This window comes from Ixodes scapularis, unplaced genomic scaffold (assembly GCF_016920785.2).
Source record: "Ixodes scapularis isolate PalLabHiFi unplaced genomic scaffold, ASM1692078v2 PGA_scaffold0__279_contigs__length_252992795, whole genome shotgun sequence".
Classification (NCBI taxonomy): domain Eukaryota; kingdom Metazoa; phylum Arthropoda; class Arachnida; order Ixodida; family Ixodidae; genus Ixodes; species Ixodes scapularis.
In genome coordinates this window covers 248,918,258-248,943,282 of record NW_024609835.1, presented here as the reverse complement: position 1 = coordinate 248,943,282, position 25,025 = coordinate 248,918,258, and the positions used below count along the sequence as shown (strand labels likewise).

Below are 25,025 nucleotides of genomic sequence, written 5' to 3'. Positions count from 1 at the left end.
CTTCCTAGGCGATACTGAAGAGGACTGCATTGTTTTTTTCAAAACCGAAAATGAAGCGGAGTTGCCCCTTAATGGTGCCGCCTGAGGGCAACTCCGCCTGAGGGCAACTCCGCGCCCCCAAACAAGCAGCAACGTCCAAGATGGCGGAATTTACCATTTTTCGCGTTAAAAAAATACTTAACCTATCGCAACAAGACTGGTGGCTATGGAAAAGTAATCATTTATACCGTGCGTAAATTATTCAAGCACCTTAAAGGAGTACGGAAACCAAATTCTAGAGCCCATCTCTTTGCTTGAACATAAAGAGGGTTAAAATAGGACTTCACCGATACCAAAATTCCGCAGGACAACGCGAGAAAACGAATTTTAAACCGAATAAAACAATAACCAGAAACCACCTCGTGGGTGTCTGTGAAGCTTCGATGGAATGTCGTGACGACAACATGCCCGTAAAGGCCCGTTCACACTTGCGACTTGAGACAGTCGCTGAAGCGACTAGCGACAAGCGACTGGCGACCACCAGTGTTCACACCTGATTGAGTGACCGACGAGTTGCCAGGCTCGCTGCCAACTAATCAACACCTTTTCGAGCCGGCTGAAAGGTTTTTCTGATTAAAGGTGCCGGCAGGAAATAACAAGAAAACGTAATGGTGCTTCGGAACGTAAAACGACGGCTATATGTGCGCTCCCTCAACCGTGATATTGTACGTACCTGCCACGCCGAAAATGTCGCCGATCTCGTTTTAGGCCTGCAGCTTTTTGCCCCGATCCTTGTGGTTGGGGTGCCGCTTCCGCGCAGAACTTCATGCCAGTGACCGTCGCCGTGCGCGCGTCGCTATTTCCCGCGGCCGGGTAGCAGTGCCGGATGTAAACAAACGCACACATCACTTCCGACGAGACGACGAGACTCTGATTGGCTCCACCGTCCAGCGACTCGGTTTTGCGACTTGAGAAATCGCTCAGGGAGCGACTGCCCAAAATCGGTCGCTACCGACCTGTTTTGGTCGCTCCGCGACCTAAAACCAGTCGCTAGTCGCTGGTCGCTCCAGCGACTGTCGCAAGTGTGAACGGGGGGGTACTCCACCGATTTCTTGAGCTACCTCAACTAACTATATTTTCTGACTCCCCGGCCTTTAGCCTTTCCGGTATGCTAGTTAGCATCGCGAAATTCGTAATAGGTATTGTGAAATCGGCAAATGAAAATGGTGCAAAAACCAATATTCAAATATTCGCGCACTTTTCAGTGCCGTGACGTCAGTGGCAGGCAGGCTTGCCAGTCGAGCAAGTAGTCTAAAAATAGAATATGCCAATCATTTGTTCCGTGCTGGAGCGCGGATACGGGAGTGAGCTTCCAAAGCACTCTTTTGACACCAAGAAACTGCTTCAAATCCGTTGGGAACAACTTCTGTGGTCCAAAAAGTTAACCCCTGCCTTCCACTGACGTCACTTTGTTGTTGTTGCCAGTAGAGACTTTCAGTTTGAAAAACGTTTTGAAGACCAAAACTGTAAATTCGATAACTTCGCGAAAAAACAATATTTTGACCTAATATTTGGGATACTATTTTAGCAATGTTTGTTGGTTAGTTTAACAAAATTTCAAGCAAATCGGAGACAATGAAACGGGAAGTACGGTCACTCCACGATAGAGTTGGTCGTGGGTCACTCATAGGCATTACTTAGGCCTGAACGTAGTACCGAAGCGCTTTGGTGAAGAAAGCAACAGCAAAGTTGGCCACCGTTCGTTTTAGTATCGGGAGGTCTTTCCGGCAACGCTTCTTTTGGGTGGTTTTGGAGATTGTGTACGTGCGTCGCAATATTCACGCTACGAAATGTCTGTTTAAACGGGCCCGCACGCCCACCTTTCCTGATCACGAGATACAGGGCCGTAATCAGGGGGGGGGGGGGGGGGGGGGGGTTAGGGGGTTCTGACACCCCTCCCCCCCGAAATTTTTTTCTGTGTACGGCCCTGGTCGGTGCACCTGCAGCCAGCCGATTTTAATCTCCACCTCTGCGCACGCGCAGTGGCGCCGGTCGGCTACCGGGTACCAAACCGGGACCAACCCCCCCCCCCCCCCCCCCCCCCCCCCCAAATTTTTTCTGGGTACGGCCCTGACGAGATAGCCGCCTTCGTCGACCGCAACTGATAACGAACTGGATCGCTAATAAGCCAACACAACTACCGTCGTTTCTGAAAGGCGACGGCCCGTACGGCTCTGCAAAGCGGCGCGCATACAAAGAAATCCCTGCGGCGCTTTTCGGGGATGCGGGAGGGAGCCAACGTCCAGGAAGATACGTTTCGAAGCAAAAGAGTGGCAGCAAGATCCACGTAAATACCTGTTCGCACTGGGAGCAGAACCGCACTGGCATTACGTTCTTGGTAACCGCTTCGGGAACGGTCTTTTACAACCGATATTATGAACCGCTGGGCCTCTAGACAATCGCGACTCGATGCTGACGAGACGCTCGGCAGAGAAAGATTGGACCGGCATTGAGTCGCTCCCCAAAACTCATCTAACTCGACATCTGTTGGCGTATCATGTCGAAATAAAATGGACACCTAAAAAAAGTGTACGTACCCAAGTTGCGAAGGCAATTCATATGGCATTTATTTGAGCTCTATAACACACACACACACAAAAAGGAGATTGAATCGAGGAGAGTGTCCCTCCTCGACGAAATGTAGGTCACCGCTGCATCTGAAAACAAGCTGGATACGACGAGGGGAAAGACTGGCCTTCTTACCCCAAATTAGAGATCAGGGTTCAAACTTTTCGTTCGAGGAGGGTGCAGATATACACCAACTCATGTTTACAAACAAACCGGAGCGCCCCTAGCGGACGCCACCGGCGCCGCGCATGCGCGGTGGATGGTGGGCAAGAAGCCCGCCGTCGCCCATAAACAAACCATTGAATTGCGTTGTCGGCGTCGGTGGGAGTCCCCGTGCTCTTTTTCACGTTGAAATTGTTGATTCTACGTCCTCCTTACAATGTCTGACTACTTGAGCGGCTTCAGCAAAACTAACGAGGCAAAACTTTGCGTGAATAATGTGACGTGCGGTAATTCATTTCACGTGGACGCCGCAGAATAGGCGCTAAAGCCCGACTCCCACGATGAGATTCTGCACGCTGTTTTCAGACGCGACGTTGATTGGACAGCAAAAGCGTGGACCGTAGCTGAGATGGTGGACGTCGATACTGAAAACCGCAAGTAGAATCAATCGGGCATTACAAGTCGGTGATGGCCACTGGTAACAATAATGGTCAACATCTTCTTGTATCTGTTTACGCTTAGCCTACTTACCCCAACCAACCTTCAAAAGTGTTTTGAGGCCTGCACTATAGTTCTCATCGCAATTACCGGGTCAACGTTTGGTTTACGGTGCGCTGTCGTTTGAACGAGCTGATGACAAAAAGCAGCCAATTTCGAAAGAGCAGACGACAGCTCGAACGCATGCGTAGTGGGGTATGGGCAAGAAGCACCGCGTCCCGCGTCAACAAACCACTCGAATGTCACGTTGTCGGCGTCTGTGTGAGTCTGCATACTCTTTTTCGCATTGGAATTGTCGATTCTACGTCCTCATCGCAATGTCTTACCACTTTAATCGCCTAAGCGAAATTATCAAGGCTCGTTACGCCGCTAAACTTTCCGTAAATAATTTGGCGTGCAGCGATTCATTCGCATGAACGCCGCAAAATGGACGCCAAAACCATGATGAGATTCTTCTAGCTATTTTCGGTAGCGGCGTCGCTCGTGTTGCGAAAGTGTAGAAGGTAGCGGCGATGATCGACGTCGATACTGAAAATCGGAAGCGGGAACAGACCAAGCGTAACAAGTCGGTGATGTCCACCGGTACCAATGATCAACATCTTGTATCTACTGTTTACACCGAGCCTACTTAAGTCTTTTGAGGCCTGCAATTACTTCTTATTGCAATCACCGGGTCAAAGTTTGGTCTACGGACCGCTTTTGTTTGAACGAGCAGACGACAAAAAGCAGACGTTTGAAAGAGCAGACGAAAGTTCGAACGATAAGGCGGCCGTGTGAATTTGAAGACGCACTGAGCCCGTGGGTGGTTCGGACAACTTGGCGATTTTCTCTCGTTTATGTTGGAACAAAGCACATACATCTGGCGACCACAAAGTGTTGCCCGCACACGCAATCGTAGTTCGACAGCATCTGGTTTGCCCTTCTCACGGCTACTATCCACGTTCTCGGACGAACGGAGGGGGCAAAAACACATAAAAGCTGATCTTCAAACCTTTCCAGACTCTCTTGGTACAACCCCCGTCGCAGCATTTTGACTAGAAGGCAGGTTTGTTGTCTCGTTTCTTCCAAAGGAACACGGGAATGCATGTCTGGCACGGCGACTTCTGCCCACCGCCCCAGACCGGAAGTGCGTCCGGCGCGCCACCACCGCGGCGTGACGTAGGAGAGTTGAGTTCGTGTATATGGTCTTGCCCCGGATCGTCGAAGTGTTTTGCTAAGCCTAGCGTCTGTAGTGGTCGCTTGGTCGGTGGGTCCTTGTCGTTGTAGCTTTTTCAGGTATCCGTGGTTCTAGCGTTTGTCTCCGCCGCGGCGTTCAGTTTTAATTACTTTTTTTTTCTTTTCTCTCGTTGGGACGCGCGCAGAGAGCACATAGAAATGCACGTTGGTCGTTGCGACGACGTAAGCGAGCGATGTAGCCGGCGATGTAAATTTGATCATAAAAAGTGCGTAAAGCTTTGTAGATGTCGTAGACGTGGTCGTAGGATCTCATCGTGCGAAAAACTTGCGATAATTTCGCCTCGTGAATACGGCACTTTTCTTAGGTTTTGCTGTAAGATCGTTTTGTGAATAAGCTATGTTACCTGTTGCGGACGACGAAGACAAGACAAACGGGTCGTACAAATGTGACTCTTGGCAGAATCGCTTATCGGCCATCATGGCCTGGTGATGTAGCGGCGTGGTGGCATCTTCGTCCTTATTAATGTCATCTACCCACCGCTCTCGTCGCGTTCGGCGACCATTCACTCGAAACCGCTCGGCCGGCTCCGCAATATGCTACTACAGCCCTCGGGTACTTCGACTATGCGAGATTGTAACACGCTGACGCCACCAAGTGGCAAGACTCATAACTACGGTGCGCTTGGCCCTCCGAGGCATAATGACGTCAAGACCGCGCCGGATCTTCCGAGATGCATCGCACTCTTCGACGGCTGATTTTGAAGCGCTCGCCGAAATCCAAGCATTTAGAACGAAAAATATAGCCATCCGCTTGAAATATGAATATGCAATTATCAATTACAGGTTTATCTGATTATATTTGGACTTATCTCTAGGTGTTTCCTGTATATTTTAAGTTTCGATTCAGTATCCCTTTAATGGGCCTTTATGACCTGAGTTAGGAAAGAAAACGGCCCTTTGCCCCGTAGACTCCCAGCAAAATTTATCAATTAAATGGCGTCCATGTCCCGTGATCCCCGATCTAGGAGTTGCACCCACCCTCACTTGAGCCTCCCTACCAGGGTGTAAGATAGACAGGTTGGGAAACGGCCCATAGAAGTCTACCGTTGCGCCGTGACCGGATTGTGTACTCGTCTGCTTGAGGGTACCTTCGATTTGCGACAGATGGCGCTGCGGCGAGAGGAAAAAAAATCGGAATCGGATTTGAATGGAACTCTATGGGAGAGTGCAGAAAATAAAACGAGAGCACGACAGTCCTCCATTGAAAATCCACGAGAAACCATCTCCGTCAGCTTAGCCGGTCGCCAAAAGTCGCCCAACCGGAGTGTGAGTTCGCGGTGCTCCGCATAGATGGCGCCACAGAAAAAGAGAAAACCGAGGGGGACACAATCCGGTCGCTCATTTGGCTCTCGTTTCCCCACCTGTCTATCTTACACCCTGCTCCCTAGCCATAGGCTCGTAGCTCTCAAGTTTTGAGCAGCGCTCCAGGCGAGCAAAATATAATATTTGGCTCGCGTTTCAAACATGCATCAAATACACTTCCTCACTAGAGTTTTTTCTATTCCGTTCCATTCTAAGTGCCAGCGTAGCAGAGGCTAAAGGATCGACCTGCGTAGGGTGCCTCAATGTCCTTCTGTTTAGGGTGATGCCACCCTTTGTAGTACCACATGCCGACAGCACGCGCTCACGGGAAAAATACAAAGAAATCGACGAAAACAAAATGTCGCCATAGCACAGTCAGCGCCACCAGCGCGTGCAGGGACACGCTCTTTCACGCGCTTCTGAACAAAAAATAAAAATAAAAGTGTGTGACAAAATGGCGAGATGCCACCACCCTAAGCAAAGCGCACATGAAGGCACTCTAGACCTGCGAGCTTTCAGCGACCCTGCCAGGCACGCGCTCTCGTGCAGTGCGAGCATCGTTCTGGAGGACGCGCTTTTGCGAATAGCTTCGGCTTCGCTATCCCGTAAAGTGAAATATACGCGCTCGAGGAAGCTATGAAAGAAAACGAAGATGAAAGGAATGTTTAATGGAACGCTGCGGCCGCGAGCTGCAAAATTCCGGTCTTTTTTTTTTTTTTTTTAACTTTCTTTAGGCGTTTTGTTACCGCGCATCTACAGATGCTGACAGCTGCTTGTATTCGAACGAGGCACGTGCAAAATCGAACGCTAAAGCGCCACACGGATGATCCAGCCAGCATAACGTGTACTAGAACTGGGCAGTGTGTCGTCCGCGCCGAGGAGCAACGGAGGGAGGAGGTCGGCGCAGCGATGACGGCGCGCGAGGAGGCCAGGGGGCGCTGCGCGTAATTGGGGAGCTACGGTAGCAGAGTTGCGCATTCAGCCTCGGCGCGTGGCTGGCGTGGCTGTAGCGCCGGTTTTCCCGCACGAGCTGGATGCTTTGCTCCTCACGTGACTAAATTTGGCGAATAGCGGCGCCGCGCGCGCCGCCGCGCATGGAAAACAGGAGAGGAGGAAAAGGAGGCGGAAAGCAGGGAAACATACGCCGGGGCAAGAGAAACGTCGGCGGAGCGACCGTCAAGGTGGCTTTCTTGCACGCCAACGGATGCTTTGCTCCTCACGTGATGGATCTCGGCGAATAGCGGCGTGGCGGCGCGGGGAAAACAGATGCGCAACTCTGGCTCCCGTAGGGAGCCTCCGGATTGCCGTGTGGTCGTACTGCTTGTGATCGCGTGGTCGCGTGGTTCGCGTCGTCACCTTGTTTTTCTGCAGTTTTTTTTTTTTTTTTTTTTATGGTTGAGTGAAATGGATTGTGATCGGTGCCGTTCAGTGGGATGTAGACAACGCGTGCAATGACGGAAAAACGTACGGGACGTGTTTTGTGTCGGGGCAGTGATTTCCCTACACCCCTCAGCGGGGGTGTACTCCCCCCTTGTTTTTCCGAAAGCTCCCCTTTAATTCGCAACGACTCTCAATGCCCCTCCGAACACCCTCCCTAACCTCAATTCCTGGGGCCCGTGCCGGGTTGCAACAGTGGCTACCGGTCCTGCAAAGAAGCCCATTGCCTTTTTCGTGACCCTCTCGAGTTCAATCGGCGTCAGTCGTCGTCCCGCAACATTAAAAGGAGTGACAGAAAGACTCTGCTTCATGTAACGCAGGCAGTCATGACAGTCGTCCTCTACATTTTTTTTTCGGACTTTTTGCACTCTAAAGTATCTACCAAATCGGTTTTATAGACACTGGTTTGGACACACCGAAGGGTCCTGTGCACGCTGACTGCATTAGAAAGGCTTGGAGAAGTGACTGTGAAAATATGACGTTAAAAGTTATGGCCTCACATGAGCAAATTATTATTTTTTTTTTTCCTAACGGCTTTAAAAGTATGACGGTTGGCCCAGCACTCCGTCTCTTCAATGAGGAGGTGCTAAGAGGCCTCTTTTTTTTTTTTTACCGCAAGAAAATTGAAGGGTCTTATGGCCCAGCGGAAGATACTGAGTCATTTATCCTGGAGATGTCGAAGCTCATCAAGATCATGACCTCACGTTGGAGAACGCAGAGGTACAAAACGCCATAGGCGCCGACTACGGGGGAGCTCGGTAGCCTCCCTCTCCCGAGCTCTTGGGAAAAGCAAGTACCATCGCCTCCGGAATCCTTGGGTGTACCTCATTAATCTCATCTGTGCGCTGGCGCCCAGTGTATAATTAAAAATTTATCTGTGTGCCCTGGTGCCCACACATATCAATATAGCTGGTGCTCAGTGGATACATAAGAATATATCCACTGTGGTTACTACCAGAGCTGGTGAGTGGATACATTTTTCTAACTATTCGCACAGTCCTGTTTGAAGACCCCACGTAGTAACAGCAAATACGATAAAGGCTAGTGCTGGAAATTTCTTCGAAAGCCCGCGGAAGTAGTTGCGAGAGTCGGCAGTGGCACCTCCATGCAGCCTACGGAAGTAGACGATATAATCCGTTTTGTAAGCCCCATTTTGTTTTCCCAAACATTGAAACAATTCATTAGGGTAGTGAGCTTCAACCACGGAATTCATTGATCACAGCTACAGTGACAGCGAAATTATAGGGTCACATAAGCACACATTTGTTTAGGTATCATGCCATCAGCATGCTTATCCTTCGTTATCCAGGGGATTACACACGTTTGGGACGTCTCTTTCAAGAGACTTCCCCAACGTTTCCCTGGGGGATGGATTTCCCGCAGCTATTCAGAATGCAACATTGTTAGCGCGAACAAGCGATCGCCGGTTTTTCTATGAGAAACCAAAGGATCTCAGCAAAGTTCTAATTGCTGAGGAAAAAGCTCATTCGGGTCTATAATGCAGGTGATAAAAGTTCGTCCTCACTAATAGTCTTTCGAAGTAAATCCGAGAAAGCGCCAATGTCTTGTTCGCGCTAGCAGTGTCGCGATGTGTACTGTGGCGTCCTGCCCGAAGATGCACGTCTCGGGCAAAGCATTTGGCAACGAATTAGTGTGATAAATAATATGTGAAACAGCAGAAATAAAGAATACCGTAAAGGGTTAGCCAAACAATACGAAACAATCGAACATGTGCGGAACGCCAAGCCAGCCAAGCGCTACCGCTGCCTGCGCTCCGCACTCCGGCAGCACGCCCAGCACGCCTACTACACGTTGCGCCCTCTCGCGGCCACCGATCCGGTCATCGCTGAAAGAGCCCCCCCTCCGCCGGCGCTCGCTACACGGCTACACTAGAGTTCCTGTATATGCTACCTACGGAGCCTATACAGGAACTCTAGGCTACACTGCCCAGTCTTCTAGTACACCATACCTGTCTTCCGGACGCGCTCTCGCCTACCACAGCGCCGTGACCACGTCTGCTTGCGGGTACCCCTGCGACAGATGGTGCTGCGGCGAACGGAAAAAAAAAATTGGAATCGGATTTGCATGGAACTCTATGGGAGAGTGCGCAAAATAAACCGAGAGCTTGGCAACCCTCCATTTAAAATCCACGAGAAACCATCTCCGTCAGTTTAGCCGGTCGCCACCGGTTGCCCACCCGGAGTGAGAGTTCGCGGTGCTCCACATAGATGGCGCCACAGACAAAGAGAAAACCGACAAGGCTAGATGATAATTATCAAGAAGCCTTGACCATAGCCTGGCGCGTCGCGTGAAAAGACGGCCGCCGTAAATGGGAAAGGAGGGGCGGAGAAACGGGAGCGGAGAGAACCTTGCCCGCTAGCGCCACAAAAGATCGAGCGGCCAAACGCAAAAACAATCTTTTTTTTTCTCTCTCTCTCTTTTCTTGTCGCTATCGTGGAGAGGAGAAACTCAACGTCCACCCTTTCCCGTTTCTCCCTGCGCCCTTTCGAATCGCCGCACCCGTTTCTCCCGGAGTACAAAAACGACGGTGACGAAAACACAAAAACAAGCGTGGTTCGGGGAGCGGCCGCTCATGACCCAAGCGCTCGCTGTCTAGGTCTGCCCTTTCTGCTCTGCGCTACCATATTGGTCACCGCTCGGCGCTCTCCTCCTCTCCTTTCTCCTGCGGCCGCGCGCTCTATGCCTTGACATAACCCTTTCATCAATAAAAAAACGTTTAACCACCTAAGAAAACCGAGGGGGACACAATTCGGTGGCTCATTTGGCTCTCGTTTCCCCACCTGTCTATCTTACACCCTGGACTGCATTAAAGCGCGAGACACATGCGCGAAAAATGCATCCGATCCGACGTCCGATCCGGCAGTACGACTGCCTGATCCGAAAAATTTGGTCGCTTCAGACGTCGGATCGGGGATCCGACGTTCGTCCAACGCGCCAGATAGTTTCGCACGGCGGACGGATTGTCGGATGCGTCCAGCCAATGACAGCACAGCTAGCGCGAACGTCATGATGACGTACTGGGTCTGGCGGGACGAATAAGAAAACGGGACGGGCGACGGGAAGCCGGACGCGTGGAGATCCCGCTGACCCATTCGAAATAGATGGCCGCGGCAGAGAATGCACGCGCCAGCGACAACGAGCTCCTAACTTCGCTCGTGCTAGCTAAACCGTCAATCTGGGACCAGAGATCTATGAACGCGAACCTCCGTTGGAGTGCTTGGATCTCCTGGGCGGAGCCGAACGGATTGCAGTGTTGCCAGATTGGGCTATATATAGCCAAATTGGGCTACATTTTTTTCTAGTTGGCGTCAAAATTTTATGTTTGGCTATGTGGCTATTTTGGGCTATTTCTAAGAATGCGGCGAACTTTTGTCGAACCTCGGGTTCGACGCCGAACTTTGAGGTTCGGCTAGTTAATTTTCGAACTTTTAATCAGTTTCGAAAAAAAATTGTTTCTCTTTTGGCTAGTCGAGAGGGGAGAGAGGAAAAAGAAAGGCTTCAAACTTCTACAAACTTCGGGGTTTTCACAATGCGCAGTGAAGCAATGCTTGCATCATGCGGTCTCCCTACAGTGCAGTGGAGCAAGCCAAACAGATTGCACTATTACCACAGGCCCGGTAGCATGCCTTCAACCCGGACGCATATGGCTCTGCCCGGACGTAGACTGAACTCTCCAAATGCTGCTTTGGAGCCCATTGTGAGAATTTTTAGGACCCCAAGTTTGTAAAAATGAGATGTCCGCAGTTTTACCGCAAAATAATTGACTACCTTCCAGTCGTTGTCCACCCCAAGAAAGGACACACAATTAAAAATAGCGTGAACATGAATGGGTGACACCATTATTCTTCACAAAGAAAAAGAGACGGGTGGGATATGGGTAAGGACCTCAGATATTGGGGTTCTGGTTTGAAATACATAGTGCTCTGATTGTTCTGCGTCTGTATTTTGTTCTTTTACTGTATGATTATACCTCCCGGGCTTCACAATCAAGCTGTCTGTGTGTTTTGTACTTCTAAAAACCTACGAAGGAAGGTCCAGTTTTGTACGGATTTTCATTCTATCGAAGCTTTTCTTGACAAATTCACAAGTAATATAATGTACTCAAAAGGAGGCGCATCTGAGGGTTGAAACAAAGATTGAGAAATCACCAATATAAGGCTTAAAACCCATTGTTTTTAGTCTTGGCTATTTTGGGCTATATTTTTTTTACGGCTTTGGCTATATTTGGACTATACCTCCCAGTCGTTTGGCGTTTTTTTGGTGGGACCATCTGGCAACACTGACGGCTTGTCGTGTCGCATGCAAGGTCGGAAGACAAGCGTTTCGGGGCAGTAAAACTGGAAACGCCGATTGGCTGAAAAAAAATGACGTCACTTCCGGTTTTGTTATTTTGTTGATTTTTAGATAACGTTTTAAAGTAAAAATATATTAAAAGGTACTTTTCTTGTTTTTGTTTGTTTTTACTTTTTTTTTTTTATTTTCCTTGCTTGATTCTTTAATTTTGGCTGGTACGGTTCCGTTCTGTTCCGCCTTGGCGCCCTTGGCCGCGGGGGCAATGTTTTTGTTTTCGTTCTACGTTCAGGTGTTGGGTGGCGACGTATTAACCGTCGATAACCAGCTGAAGCAGCTCAAGCTCAAGTTCTCGAGTGGAACGAGGTTGACCGTGCGCAGTGGCAGCCGTTGACAACAAAAACAATGTATGCACTCAGCTTCGCCGGATGAGTGCCGGCGTCGATCGCGAACCGCCAGAGCCGCCAAATACCTCTCGTACATCTCCAAGAACACCAAGAACAGGAGGTATTCATAAAGGTGAGTGTTCACCGCACTTTAGTGCTTCAGTTCCGTTTGGAGTCGTTTGACATAATTTAGTCCGGTGCGTCCGGGAACAAAGGCGCTACCAGAAATGGCGGGAATGGTCGGTCGGTGCTGAATGCTGATGCCATCCAAGCGGATTTGAATTGGGTTTCGTGCGCTCAACGTGTCGATTTGTTTCTTGAGCTGCCTTTACCAACCGCTCGCCCGAAATCGTTCGGTAGAACATGCGGACGTGACGGCTAGCAGAGCCCTCCGCAAAGGCTTAGGAGCGCGCTCACAATTTTGGAAGCTTCCGTATGACCGCAAGTGCTCAATAAGTCGCTATAGCAATGATTGCATGCCATCGACACAGACTTCGATCCAGTTTTTCAACGAGACAGGAAGGCCCAACGAAGCAAGCGTAGAATCTGATGCTTCGCCTGTCACTGTCTGCGCGGGAACACGCCGAGAGGCGCTTAAACGAGCTGCCAGGGCGTAATTAAAAAAAAAAAAAAATCTAACGCAGGTCTGAACCACGCGAGGATCGTCTCGAAGCATGGTAGCCTCAACAGACGCTTGCCGCCACACGCGAGGAGAAAGCAGGAGGCCCGAAGTTTGAATGTGAAGGTAAAACGTGCTTTAATAATAATGATCTTTATCTGCACGTTCCTTTGTATGACTAAGGTGATCGCGCTGAGACACAATATAGCAGCGATTGCTCTCGAACAAAGGACAGGACAGCAGAAAGGCAATGAGAGGCAGGGAGATAACTGACCTCTCTGTTGTAAAACAGTTTTCAGAGGAGGTGCGAAGAGCTGGCCCTCACTTTTTCAAGGCAGCCGCAGAACACTACGAGCCCCGAATCACTGCCGCGGCTGACTCACGCGGATGCTGTGCTGCACCCTGCACTGCACATGGTTCGAAGCACACTTCAGGGGACCAGTGCATGCCCCTGATGCATCGTCGCGGTATGTTTTGTACTGCTTTTCCTAGCGGTGCACTGAGCAGTCCAATCTTGAAGGGAGCACGCGAGTGCGTAGCCAGTGCTCCATGCAGCGAGGACCGCAAGCACCCGCGGAAGCTTGGAGCACACGCAGTGACGCCAGCAGCCGTGCACGCTGGCGTCGTCTGCTACTGTACCGTCCTTTCGTTCGGTGCGCAGAAAAAAAAAGGAGTGACCGCTCTGTTAAAAGTCTGATGGTGAAGGCATCCTTTACAGAAGCACTGTATGGCTCTCTGCACGCTAGAATGGGGGCTGTCGTTGATGCTCGCAGAGGCGTCGCCCACAACTAAGCAGACGACCAAAGTCCTGAGCAGGTGACTAATCGTTTCATTGTTCTTTGGTAGGGAAAGGTAGATAATGTGCTTCTACTCCCAGCTTTGTTTTTTTTTTTTTTTTTTATCACCATTTAGTATGTTATTATCAAAACAGCATCCTGGTGTTCACATAAATATGTGTTAACAATACCTATCGTCAAATATGTGACCTAAAGAGCCAACTGCGGCCGAGGATATCTTTTAAGTGTTCTTTTTCTCACAAAGATCCCTGGCATTGACTTTTTAGCCACATACCTTGAGTCCACAAAAACAATGTGCTTCAGCTAAATGGTATTCACACAAAATACATCCTGACAAGCTGCTTTCACTCTCGAGCCTCGAAGAAATTTTGCAGTTTGATTTGAACTATGTTGCAGGTTAAGGAGGTAGGGTCAGGGAAAAGAAGGTGGGAGAGGAGGAAGTGGGCACAATGCTGGTCAAACCCTCTCCCTTCGCCGGCGTTGCATCCATCTCCTCCTCTCCCACCTTCCTTTTTCTTCCCCTACCTTCTTGAGTTGTCACCGACCATATAAAAGGCATGCATTGATATCACTTGTTCGTTTTGTGGCCATGGCGCCAGCAAGGTTTGAGAAACGTATCCTGCTTCACAGGAATTCAGCACTCAACATGGAGAAACTATTGGCAGTGCTGCTGTAATGTCTTTGTCCTCGTCTTTTGCAGCCATCTAAAAAAGAGAAATATAATACTAGGAACACAGAGCAACGTCACGCGCCAGTACATAGTGTACTACGAAGGGCAGGTAAATTGACTGCGGAACACGATTTTCTCAATGTCCTCACGGTTCTTTCGGCCAAGTACATACAGATAAGACGATTACCATTAGAAATGTTGAACGCCAATCCGAAATGTTTTTTGGTGGTGTGCCGAGCAAAAGGACATTGCTGCAACAGAAAACATGTGCCATCCTCCGCCTTTGGTGCTTCTGTGTCTGCGCCGAGCTTCCGCAGCCACCAACAGTCAACGCTGCATGGACTGCCCGCCATGCTTTCATGCGTTCCATGTATGATTGGCACGGCATGTGGATGTGTCATGCAAGTGACATCAGCGCTGTTGGCAGTGCCATGCTGGTTGAGCTTTGCTAGGCTCTGACCATTGACAAGCTGTTTTATGCAATAATCGCTCTTGGAAGTCCCCAAACTGTTTTTAGCAATTCAAGTGTCAGATTTTTTTTAGCTATGGTTATACAGGTTTTCTTTTTTAACATTTACAGATTTCAAAGAAAAAGTGAAAGTTATGACAGTTATAAGTTATACGGCCAGGCGGACATTAGATTCATGGAAGAATGCAGCTAAAAGTCCGTGTAGATCATGTGTATCATGCTTCTCTGCAGCGCAGCTACATACTTGCATAGGACCACCCCCATGAAGTGGGGTGGGGGGGCTGCATGCGTGTGTTGGGTAGCCCCTCTTGGTTTTACAACTCTACCCTGTTGTAAAATTTTAGATTTTAATGCGAACAAGTTGATAACAAAAAAGAACTTGGTCAACATTGATCTTACAACTCGAGATGTAAAAGGAACAAAAATAGAGAACAGCAAAATGTGGAAGAAGACATCTCGCTTCTTTCATTTTCATTTCACTAAGTGACATTGGTCGGCGACTGTAAGACTTTTAATCACAATAGTTATACACCACAGGTCCCGGGGATCATGGCATCGATGAGCTCGCTTTCGCCTTGTCCAAGGTAGCAGCGGAACACTACGGGCAGGCCCGGAGTCACCGCACCGGCTGGCTCACGGGCGTCGTCCTGTACTCTGCACGGCACTGCGTGTGGCTTAACCAGCCAAGCAGAGGGTCACTGCATGACCTTTATGAGGCGTCGCTAGCCATTGTAAGTATATTTTGGACGCTCGTGTCAGGGGATGTACTTTTGTGTTCTACAACAGAACATGTTTGGTGGCGGTTCAGTCTTGCCAATTCAGCCATTTCGAAACATAATTTTGTGGCGACTTGGCTTAGGTTTTCTGGCTCGGCCGTCTTTTGCACCAGTGTCTAGGCTCGGCGTAAGCCTCTTAGTTCTTTATTGTCAAGGCTAGTGTAATTTCTGCTACGCCGTCGAAGCAACTTCTGCATGCGAACAAGATGCAAGACGAAGCTACATGCTCGTGCACAGTGCATGACCACATGTGAAAACTAATAGAGAGTTTGTTTCGCTGGAATCGTGCCCATGCGCACCCACTTGCAACATGAAGTGAGTTTGTTTCGCCGCCGGCACTCCACACGTGCATGCGCTCGCTGCGCCCTGAGAATTAAGTGTGTACCTGAATGCACTCCCGTCATGCATCACTTAGGCAGGGAACAAGAGCAGATGACTGGTTTGTCCACCATGCGGGACAGTAGAACTGCAGAAAAAGTGAACTTTCTGCTAAAAAAATGACGTCCCACGAGCAACAAAATCGGACACGAGCTTGAATTGTGTGTCTGCTATTCTATAAAGCAAGCAATCCACAACCTGTACTTAACTTGCAAGTTTTCAGTCATTTTGTTGCTGTACAGACGTCTATATACACCGGTGGATAAAGAAAGGTTCAGAACGAACATCAGCCACCGCGAGATATCTCTCACCATCCGTGCGGGGCTAAAGAGTTGGGACGTTAGTTGACAAAGCTTGCCCGGCAGAAACCTGCGACGCGTCCAGTCGGGAGCCGAGAAAGCTAAACTGTTTTTACCCGAGGCTTGGATAAAATCACAGTGTTTAAAAAGGAGCCATGGAATTTATTTTGGGTGGGATAAATTAATTTAGATTCGTATTTTGCTAATACAGTTGAACCTTTCAAGAACGAAATTCTCGCGGCAACGAAGAAATCTGGCGGCCCCAGCGAACGTCCATAGGGTTCAATGCATTTGCACCCTCTCAACAGCAAAGAGTTTTAAAAAGCAGTCCCGCATTAACGAAAGTTTGAGGTAGTGATCTGCCATAGAGTTATTCAATGTGTCTACCAAGTTGGCATTTTCAAATTCCCTGAGTTTTTCAGGTTTCCTCTGAGTACTTTTGTGAAATTCCCTGAGTGACACAGAACTTTGTTTTAGGTCAAGATGGGCGGACACCATGTCGCCACATGCTGTCACTCTCTAAAAAGCATGTCATAAAATAAAATAACAACACAATACAGTTTTGATGATAGCGAGTAACTTTTATTAGATTTAAAAAGAAAACAGAACGAAGTGGTTAGTAAAATTGATAGCGAATAAAGTATAAAAAAAGGTAAACTGAGGTTTACGTGACCCCCCCAGGTCTGGTCATGTGACCTCGGGGGGGGGTGTCGAGACCTGACGGCGACGCCGCTCATGCCGGAAACGGGAGCAATAACAGGGAAAGGAAAGGGTAAACAAACATAAGGCGTTCAAAGTGCGATTGCTCAACCCTTGTTGTCAAAACACTCCACCTAACAAAATCTTTTTTTCTTTTTTTTTTTTTATTTTGGGGCTAAGGAGTCGCACAGTGACAGCGGTGTTTGCACGCGACCGTTCCAACAGCGGGCACTCCCTGCCCTCCCCACGCGCGCAGGTGCCCTTCCCCTTGCTTTTGCCATCCTCCCCTTCTTTTGTTTTTATTGGTTGCTTTTTTTATTTTTTATACAATTGCTTTTTCGCTGCGCATCCCCGCGTGCGCGTATGCTGGGTTGGCGGTCTGCCAGCCTTGCAACCCGAGCTGTGTGCTCCCTGCCGGCGCAATCCAACCTATAGGGAGAAGCGAAGAACGGCCTTCGTTCGCTACATCGAGTGTCCCCTCCATGGGAGTTATGGACATTCGATACAGAAAAACAATGCAATTTTCTAGGGGATGTTTGGACTGTTTCATATAAACAATAATTCGAAATACGGGTGTGATATAACCGGGTTCGACAGTATGTTTGGCCGTCTCCCTTAATTTCCAGATACCTTCGTTCGTTTGGCACGTATATCCCCGATGCTAGAAAGCGCCGACGTTGTGTTCGCGCTGAGAGTGTCCGACAGTGCACATAAATACACGTGCGAAGCCGTTTTTGCACCGTTTTTTTTTCCCCATAGAAATGCATTACCGGAAGTCAATTTTCGACTGGTTGCTGTCTGCTTCAACTTGCGTCGGCACACTAGCACCACTTGAACCTCTAGCGTACATTACAATAACCCTACGCGATCTGCAACATTTTTTCGTCAAATGAGCCAGTTTGGAACCGAGAATTGTGAAAAATGGAGCAGTACACTCGTCCGACAAGTTGGGCACATACGTTTCCGACAAGCATCGGCGCGGCCATTGCTGTTTACATTCGGTCAAATAATGATGACAATGGCAACTAGATGCTTTTTTTTGGGGGTTGGTGAAAACAGCGTTTTGCTAGCCCATCTGTTGGCAACTACCTAGGTACGTGACGACACCGCCTGCTGCTATTTCGCCGTCCGCCGCGTGCACGCCGAGATCGCTCGCGCCTTGTTTACTACCTTTCGTTTGGCCTGTCGGAAAGATGCCGCCTCCCATTAAAAAGTTTAAGTTTTTTGCACTTCAGGAGAACTCTGCGATCACTGCCAAAGCCAGAAAGAAGTCTGATATTACAGAGGAGTTCAGTATCCTTTGCTTCTCGCTTTCTACGATTCTGAAATCCAAGGACAGCATCATGAAAAGTAATAGGTGTGCTTAGTTGTCCATTTCTGCAGCAGCGAAATTCTTGCGAGAACGAAAAACGTTTCCTTCCCCCGCGGTTTGGTTATTACGGGTGTGATGATGTGACTTAATGTGGAAAAGAAGTGCAAGTCAACCCATGGATCGGCCTGGAGGGAGAAACGAAGAAGAGAGATTTTGGAGTGCGTGCTCAGAGGGCGTGAAAAGGACTGGCCGGGAGATTGTGCAGAGAGCGGAACGACACGATCGGCCAGGGCAATCGGCGGCCTCCTACTGTCTGACCAGCAGCCTGTTCCAGCGAGGGCAGCGAATAGAAACCTACGCTGCCCCCGGCTTCCTACAGCGGGAGCGCTTGGTGCGGTAACTCTGGGGCCGCCGACGGAAGCCAACCGCTCCCGCTCCTGACTTCCAGCCACAACCGTGGGCCGACAACGACAGCACAAGACACACTGCTGCACAGGGACTCAAAGACATGGTGACTGATGCGTTTTCCTTTCTTTAACTAAGTTTTCTTTTTTTTGTATAAGCATATGAACCCTTTGATTTTTTTTTGTAAATACAAGTTTTCATGAAAAACGAAGGACATTGTATTTTGTCAATTATTAACCATAAAGAACCCTGTGACAACGGGGTTCAACTGTAACATATTGTTCAGTGGGCCGAGAGTCAAAAGTCTGCTTTTCGGTACGAAAATTCGAAAACATGACGGACTATTTTGTACTTCCTTTCCCTCAAAAGCTTTCCGCATTTTCAGTGCGACACATCCGTGGTACCCAAAGCACGTGAGCCGGCCCTAGCTCACATGTTAGACTCGACCACTGTGTCACCATTGGCGACGAGATGTTTTGGTGGTTTCATCTCGCGGACGCCTTCCTGTAGCGGTGCTGGTAGGATCGAGCAGACGACGCGCTACGTCAAAGCGCCGAGTGGCTAGTTAGTTCGCCTCTATGTCGATTAAAAATGGATTATTAACCCTTTGCAGTCAGATACTCTGACCAACTTAAAGGGCAACTCCGGTCAAAACTCAAAATGAAATAAATTACTGGTATCGTTGTAGACACAAAATACGACCTCAGCCAAAATATTACGTCCGTGGGACGCCGCATTCTCAACTAATGCCGATAATAAAAATGTGACCTGCCGCAAGCCGCTGCTTCTTAGCGGGCGGCCAGCGGGTTGGCGATCGCTAAAGCAACATTGCACCGTGACGTCAGTATCGTTCTCTTTTCCTCCGGCCCGGGCGTTGCGCGGAGTGCGTTTCTTCGAGCCGCTACCACCGGTACTTCGGCTTGTGATTGGCGTGTTTAGCCGTTGATTTTATCTGTAGCCCATGTAGCTTCGCTATAGCCTTTTGTTTATCTGCTTGTGAGGACTCCAAGACTCGTTTTAGCGAGCAACTTGGTGCGCCCAAGACTGCCCAGCTGTTCCTCAAAAGATGCCAAGTACAACTTGTAGCGCTGTGGGCTGCTCAAACAACCCGCTGTGCAACACGGAGGTGCTTTTTCACTAGTTTCCAACGGACCAAAAACTGGAGAAGGTGTGGGTGAACGCTGTTCGACGAGTAGACTTTGGACTTCGGCTTTTAAGCGCCCGAGGAAAAAAAAAAGAACGAAAAAACAGACATGTACAGCCCAGCACACATGTGTTGGGGTGCCGCAGCCCGCGCCGGAGAACCTCAAAGCTTCGTGTCTGGGACTGTCCCGCAGCGCGAAAGCGAGGGGGCCCTCAGGGCGTCACCCATCCCTCCGTATCCTTTCATCCTCCTCCTCAAGAGCTGCGCTCTAATCCGGCGTTACAGGGAGTCGTAAACGGCTTTTTTTTTTTTTTTTTTAAGTTTTGAATATTGCTTATTTTACTGTAGGTAGATGTGGGAGTTGTTTACGAAAATATTTTTGGAGACCGCAGAAGCAGACCACACGAGTCACCCCCCTCGCCCAAGTGAGGGGTGACCTGCAGTCTGTTTGGAAAGATACTGTGTCTGTAGCTTTGATACAAAGATATCTTTCAAAGATACTTTGAAAGATACTGTGTTTGTAGCTGGCTTCAGTTGCTGCGTTCGAATGTGCATCTATTGACATTTGGTGACCGTAGCAGTCAATTTATTGTGCAGGAGGAGACTGGTGGGGCGAGATCAGGAGCACACTTGGGCTCTCTTGCAGTACTTTTCAATGCGGCCACAGAACAAGAACATAGGGTTCTAAATAAGGACTGAACGCAGATAGCCGTTACTCTCTGGCGCCTATTATTTTGACAAGCCTTCCATGAAAGGCACTTTTTTTTTTCTCACCTGGAACATAGGGTTGAAGTATCAAACCGCCCGTGATGTTGCGAGCGAAATAGGATATCACCCGAACATCTCGGTGTTAATAATCGCAGGGAAGATGAGAAATGCAGGGCATGTCTTATAGCTCAGCCTCCAGCGAGCACTCATCGCCTTTCCTCATGCTTTGGCTGTGCGTGCATTCTTGAGGTTTGCAAGATGCCTAAGCATTGCTGAATGGAATGCGAATGGCTGGGTGTGTCTTACAAATGTCCCGCCTCTACGCGTTGCCGAAGGTAGGAAGCTCTCTTGCTGGAGGCAGGGCAACTGAGGCTTCTCATAGCCATTCTCATCTTGTGAGGGACTTAGTCATTAAACCATTTTAAAAGTGGCAGTGCTACACCATACAATAAAGGTTTTTACAAAAGCAATTTGTAATTGATCTTGTCAAAAGCTAGTTATAAATAGAAAGAAAAAATATCAACTTGCTTCAGTGAGAAAAACGGATGGTGCCTTGTATTCAAGTTTACAAAAACATTTCTACTGACAACCTAAAAAAATTCCATTGAATGGTGCTGTTTTTAACTGGAGTAAAGAGACCCATGTCTGTGTACAACTATCTATAGTCCGTTGCAACCTAAGGGCGAGGGTAAGATGGGCCGGGGAGGAGGAAGCAGACGGAACGCTGGAGAAGAGAGGGGGAAACCTCCTTCTCTCTTTAGTGTTCCGCCTGCTTCCTCCTCCCCAACCCGTCTTACCCTCGCCCTTCGTTCTTAGGTTGCAACTGACTATAGACTCTTTCAAAGCTTATATTAAAGACCCAGGCAGTGACTGTCTACCCTAGATATATCACCATCGTCCTTCACTGGTGCTATGAGACCTCTTCCACAACAATGAAAAATCACAACTTCTCGGAGATGAAATGCATGCTTTAAAGGGGCCCTGCAAGGGCTTTTTGACTGGTTTTTCATTTGCACCGAACCTGAGCGCACTGAACGTAGTCAGTGCAACTTAATTAAACTTTTCTTTTCTCGAATTTCGCTTTATTTTAAAAGTTATAGGCAAATTAAAATTACAAGAACAAGCAAAACATAACCTTTTTCATGACGTCCTTGGTCGCTCGAGTGGCCATGAACTAGAAGAGAGCTAAGTGAGCTCAGCGAGCGCTCCGTGTCAACAGCTCGAGAGGGCGCCATATAGCATGTTCTGGAAAGGCTGTATGAAGCGGGCAGCCAGGGGGGCTCGCATTGCATTTGCTGCACGATTAAACACTAATTCGGCATGACACTTCATTGGTCACAAACGACAGCAAACACGGGGTAAAGATCAGTTCAGAACGGGAGCCACTTCGCACTGCCATACCGCCAAAGGGCCAAACCGCAAGCCAAAGCTGCTCGCCGAAGGCCTTTGAAATGCTCGGAACCGGTCGGATTTTCGACTGCAGCGCCGCCGCATACACCCGAGATCTTTCTACGCTTGCCCTCGTCATTGCCTGATCCCACTACACCTTTCTAGTATGCGCCGCCTTTTCCACCGCTTGGGTGGCGGGTATGTCAAAGGGTCGTTTCTTGTTTCCGTACTTTATAAACTGCATTTGTTTCTTTTCTGGTCTAAAATACTGAACAAAAACTACTTTCACAAATAATTGAAACGGTTCTTTTAGCTTTTAGCGGCTCCGACCACTAGTAAGCCCAGGACCAAAGACGTCGCATTTCGCGCGCTTTCAGCAATGCGGGTCGCCCCCGTAGGTAAAGGAGGTTTCTGCGTCGGCCGGTTAAAATATGACGCACTGACATTTAGTTACTTTCTCCGTGCCCGCTGGCTTGCCTGAACGCCAAGAGACGTGCAAACCGCAAAAAAGGTAGACGCTTAAATATGGTTGCAGGGCCCCTTTAATGAAGGGGCAAACAAATCAGTGCAGCCCTTAAAATAAAGCAAGATATAAAATCTGCACTCGCAGAACAGCCGGGCTTTAATTTCTTTATTGCTTTTAACATTTCGGTGTTAACTTGTTTGATTGCTGCAATCTTGTTAGTCAATATTACTAAAATAAAAAGATGTGCTTGCATTGACCAAAGTGTGAACATTGTTCACACTCTAACAATCTCCAGTCCTGCTTGGCAACGGTAGCAATACATGTACCAACGTTCTCAGATCTAGGTCAGTTGACAAACTTCGGAAAACGCCCGACGCCTTTTTGCAGTGTGTCCGCTCAGTGGCGTCTGCCGCAGTATCAGCCTGCCCTTTGGACAGATCCAGTGGAATGTTGGATGCACATTACCTGCAGTGGAAAGTGATTTTTTTTTTGTTGTTGTTGTTCTTATAGTAAACTTAAGGCCTGCACAATACTTAAAACAGAAAGAGCGTTGTTCAAAAAGCGTTTTTCGTTGACCGCAAAGGAATTGGCACTAGGAATGCTATCCGCCCTTACCTGCTTGTGCACCGGCAACAGAGAAAAACTGGTTTAGAGTGCAGCTCTTAGGTGCCCATTTCCACGCTTCATTGCGTCGCCGTCTGCATGATCACCTTGCTGAATTTAGTGAGAAATTGAATTTGTGTTGAGGTCACGCAATGTCAATTTTTCTGCTAAATCTAGCTGAGGAACTGAATTTGTTTGTGAGTGACGTGGCATGAAGTCATGTGCCATTTAGCAGGGTTGTTTCCTCAACACCAATTCAGTTTCCCCGCTAAATATAGCGGGGAAACTGAATTGGTGTTGAGGTTGTGTGACATCAATTTCCCCACAAGATTTAGAGAGGAAACTTAAACCGCTAAATTTAGCGGGGAAATTCTTGCTAAATTTAGCAGGAAATTTAGCGAAAATTGCCTGCTAAATGGGAGGGGGAGGAGAGGGTATGGAGGGATAGGAGAGGCATAACCTCCCCTCCTCCTACTCAAGCGCTGCGCTCTAATTTCATGTTACAAAGAATTGTAAACGTCTCAATTTTTTTTTTTTTTTTTTACTGCTGCTCTTTTATGGAGCTTGTCAACCGACAGATCTAAGAAAGTTGATGTGTACGGCCCGAGCAGAGGCATCTATTTTTCCAAGCACAAGTTTTGAAACCCCCTTTTTTATTGAATTCTTTCAAGAAGACACTCCGTTTAGAGGAAATGGCAACGAATCTCCTTTTAGCAAATTTGTTTTTAGAAAAACAAAATTCACCGAACTTGACTGCTTGCTCTAGCATTTGCTTGTCCTGCCTTGGCTGATGGCAAAGCCGAGCCAGTCAGTCAGTGAGTCGCTCGCTTGGGCGGCCAGCATATTCAGAGCATGATCGACAAGTTTTTATGCATGCCACATCCCTGCTGTTTTCGCAAGAATAATTTTACATTTTGCCTGGTTTACAGCCCAAGAGAGGAGAGTGGGTGCTCAAGCATAGGTCAATATGCCTCAGTGCATCATGCTCTAGTCTTTAGCATCTTCCAGACTTGCTTATGTTAATCGAATGGATTCACTAAACGGTGCTCCTTTGCAACCGATTGTTGTAGGCTGCACCTACAACAAGCAGTTGTAAGTGCAGTACATTCTATTAGCATAAAATAAAGGCACACAGCCAAATCACCTCAATGATGCCTAGCAAGTGGCGAAATAAACTTCACTTTAACAAAGCATGTGTAGCTACCGAGACATCACATTATTCAGAGTGCAGATGCAGAGTAGCTTTCTTTTGGCCTTGGCATCATCTTCCATTGTCCAGGCACAAGCGGCACTGCCGAAAAAGACCAATAAATAAATATTCAACACGGTGTATTATTCACTTTTGTACCTGCAACATTACCGTCCTATATAGATAGTCGACAGCTGCCCCGGCAACTTTCCGGACATGCGGAATCAAAACATCTCATCAACACAAGTGCTATTCGCCACTGCCGTAAGTTGAAGAATACTTTTCAAAAAAATAAAAGTGCATCTTTCAACGCAGTGTCTAGCGTAACCTTACCCCAAGATTTCGAGTTACATCTAAGGTACCCAATATGAAAAATAAAGTTTGGTCCGACGTAACCTAATATGAAAATTAAAGCTATGACAAACAGAACCCAAAATAAAAGTTAGTTACGTCCTATGTAACCTACGCAACGTAAGTTTCGCTTTACGGCCGATGCACGACATAAATACAAAAATGTCATGACTTACTACTGCATAACATCCGATGCAGCATTCATTAGTCAGTTAAAATCTCAACTCTATCCGCACCTCCAGCTTTGTTGAGGGGGCTGGAGTGTTCCTCGCACATTGAAGCTGCTGAAACTGGGCATCCCCTCCTCTAAAACAATTTACTCAATTGTAGGTACTGGAAACAGAAAATGAACCAGTGTGTGATGGGTTTGGGAGGGAAATAAACTTGGACAAAAGGCAACCAAGCAATTTAGAAGAGACTAGACCCGCCGAGCTAACGTTCTGTACGAACAATCTGAACCTTATATACTAGTTCTTGTACAAATACAAGATACCCACGATATTCCGCGATAAGTAGCTACCAAAATTAACATACCAATTAGGCAGTTCTGTTCGTAAGTCACGCAAGTCGCCGAACTCTCCTCGCAGAACGTTCGCGAAACAAAAACGGCCATCTTGGAAAAATCAAAATAGTGATGGTGATAGCGATGGGGCTTCTATAAAAACTCGGAGAACAAATGTAATCCCTTTATCCGATATATAAAAGAAAAAAAAAAAAAAAAACTTATGGAAAACATTTACCCTAGCAAAAACTTCTTAAAATAATGGTAAAGTTTAAAATAAAGATCTAAAGTTTAAACATTTAGTTATGTT

At 48.0% G+C, this 25,025-nt stretch overlaps 1 protein-coding gene and 1 long non-coding RNA gene across 6 annotated transcripts; one reads left to right on the top strand and one right to left on the bottom strand.

The window, feature by feature from the left end:
* Window positions 1-11,748: 11,748 nt before the first annotated feature.
* Window positions 11,749-18,579, top strand: LOC115314204. Of its 5 annotated transcripts, XR_006077876.1 has the most exons (5): window positions 11,750-12,072; window positions 12,584-12,684; window positions 12,858-13,025; window positions 13,277-13,374; window positions 15,032-18,579. XR_006077876.1 is itself a non-coding variant. In XM_042291169.1 (4 exons), the coding sequence occupies exons 1-4, from the start codon at window positions 11,982-11,984 to the stop codon at window positions 15,388-15,390; spliced, it is 726 nt and encodes a 241-aa protein (XP_042147103.1). In that variant the 5' UTR covers window positions 11,753-11,981; the 3' UTR covers window positions 15,391-18,579. The 5 variants fall into 5 exon arrangements, 1 of the variants encoding a protein (XP_042147103.1); XR_006077877.1 differs by having other exon boundaries at window positions 11,749-12,072; window positions 12,851-13,374; XR_006077874.1 differs by having other exon boundaries at window positions 11,752-12,072; window positions 12,858-13,374.
* A 3,519-nt stretch (window positions 18,580-22,098) lies between these two features.
* LOC121836315 lies at window positions 22,099-24,896 on the bottom strand. Its single transcript, XR_006077878.1, has 3 exons — window positions 24,748-24,896; window positions 23,878-24,546; window positions 22,099-22,784 (listed from the first exon to the last, which is right to left on the bottom strand). It is a non-coding gene; the product is annotated as an uncharacterized LOC121836315 (long non-coding RNA).
* Between the last annotated feature and the right edge of the window lie 129 nt (window positions 24,897-25,025).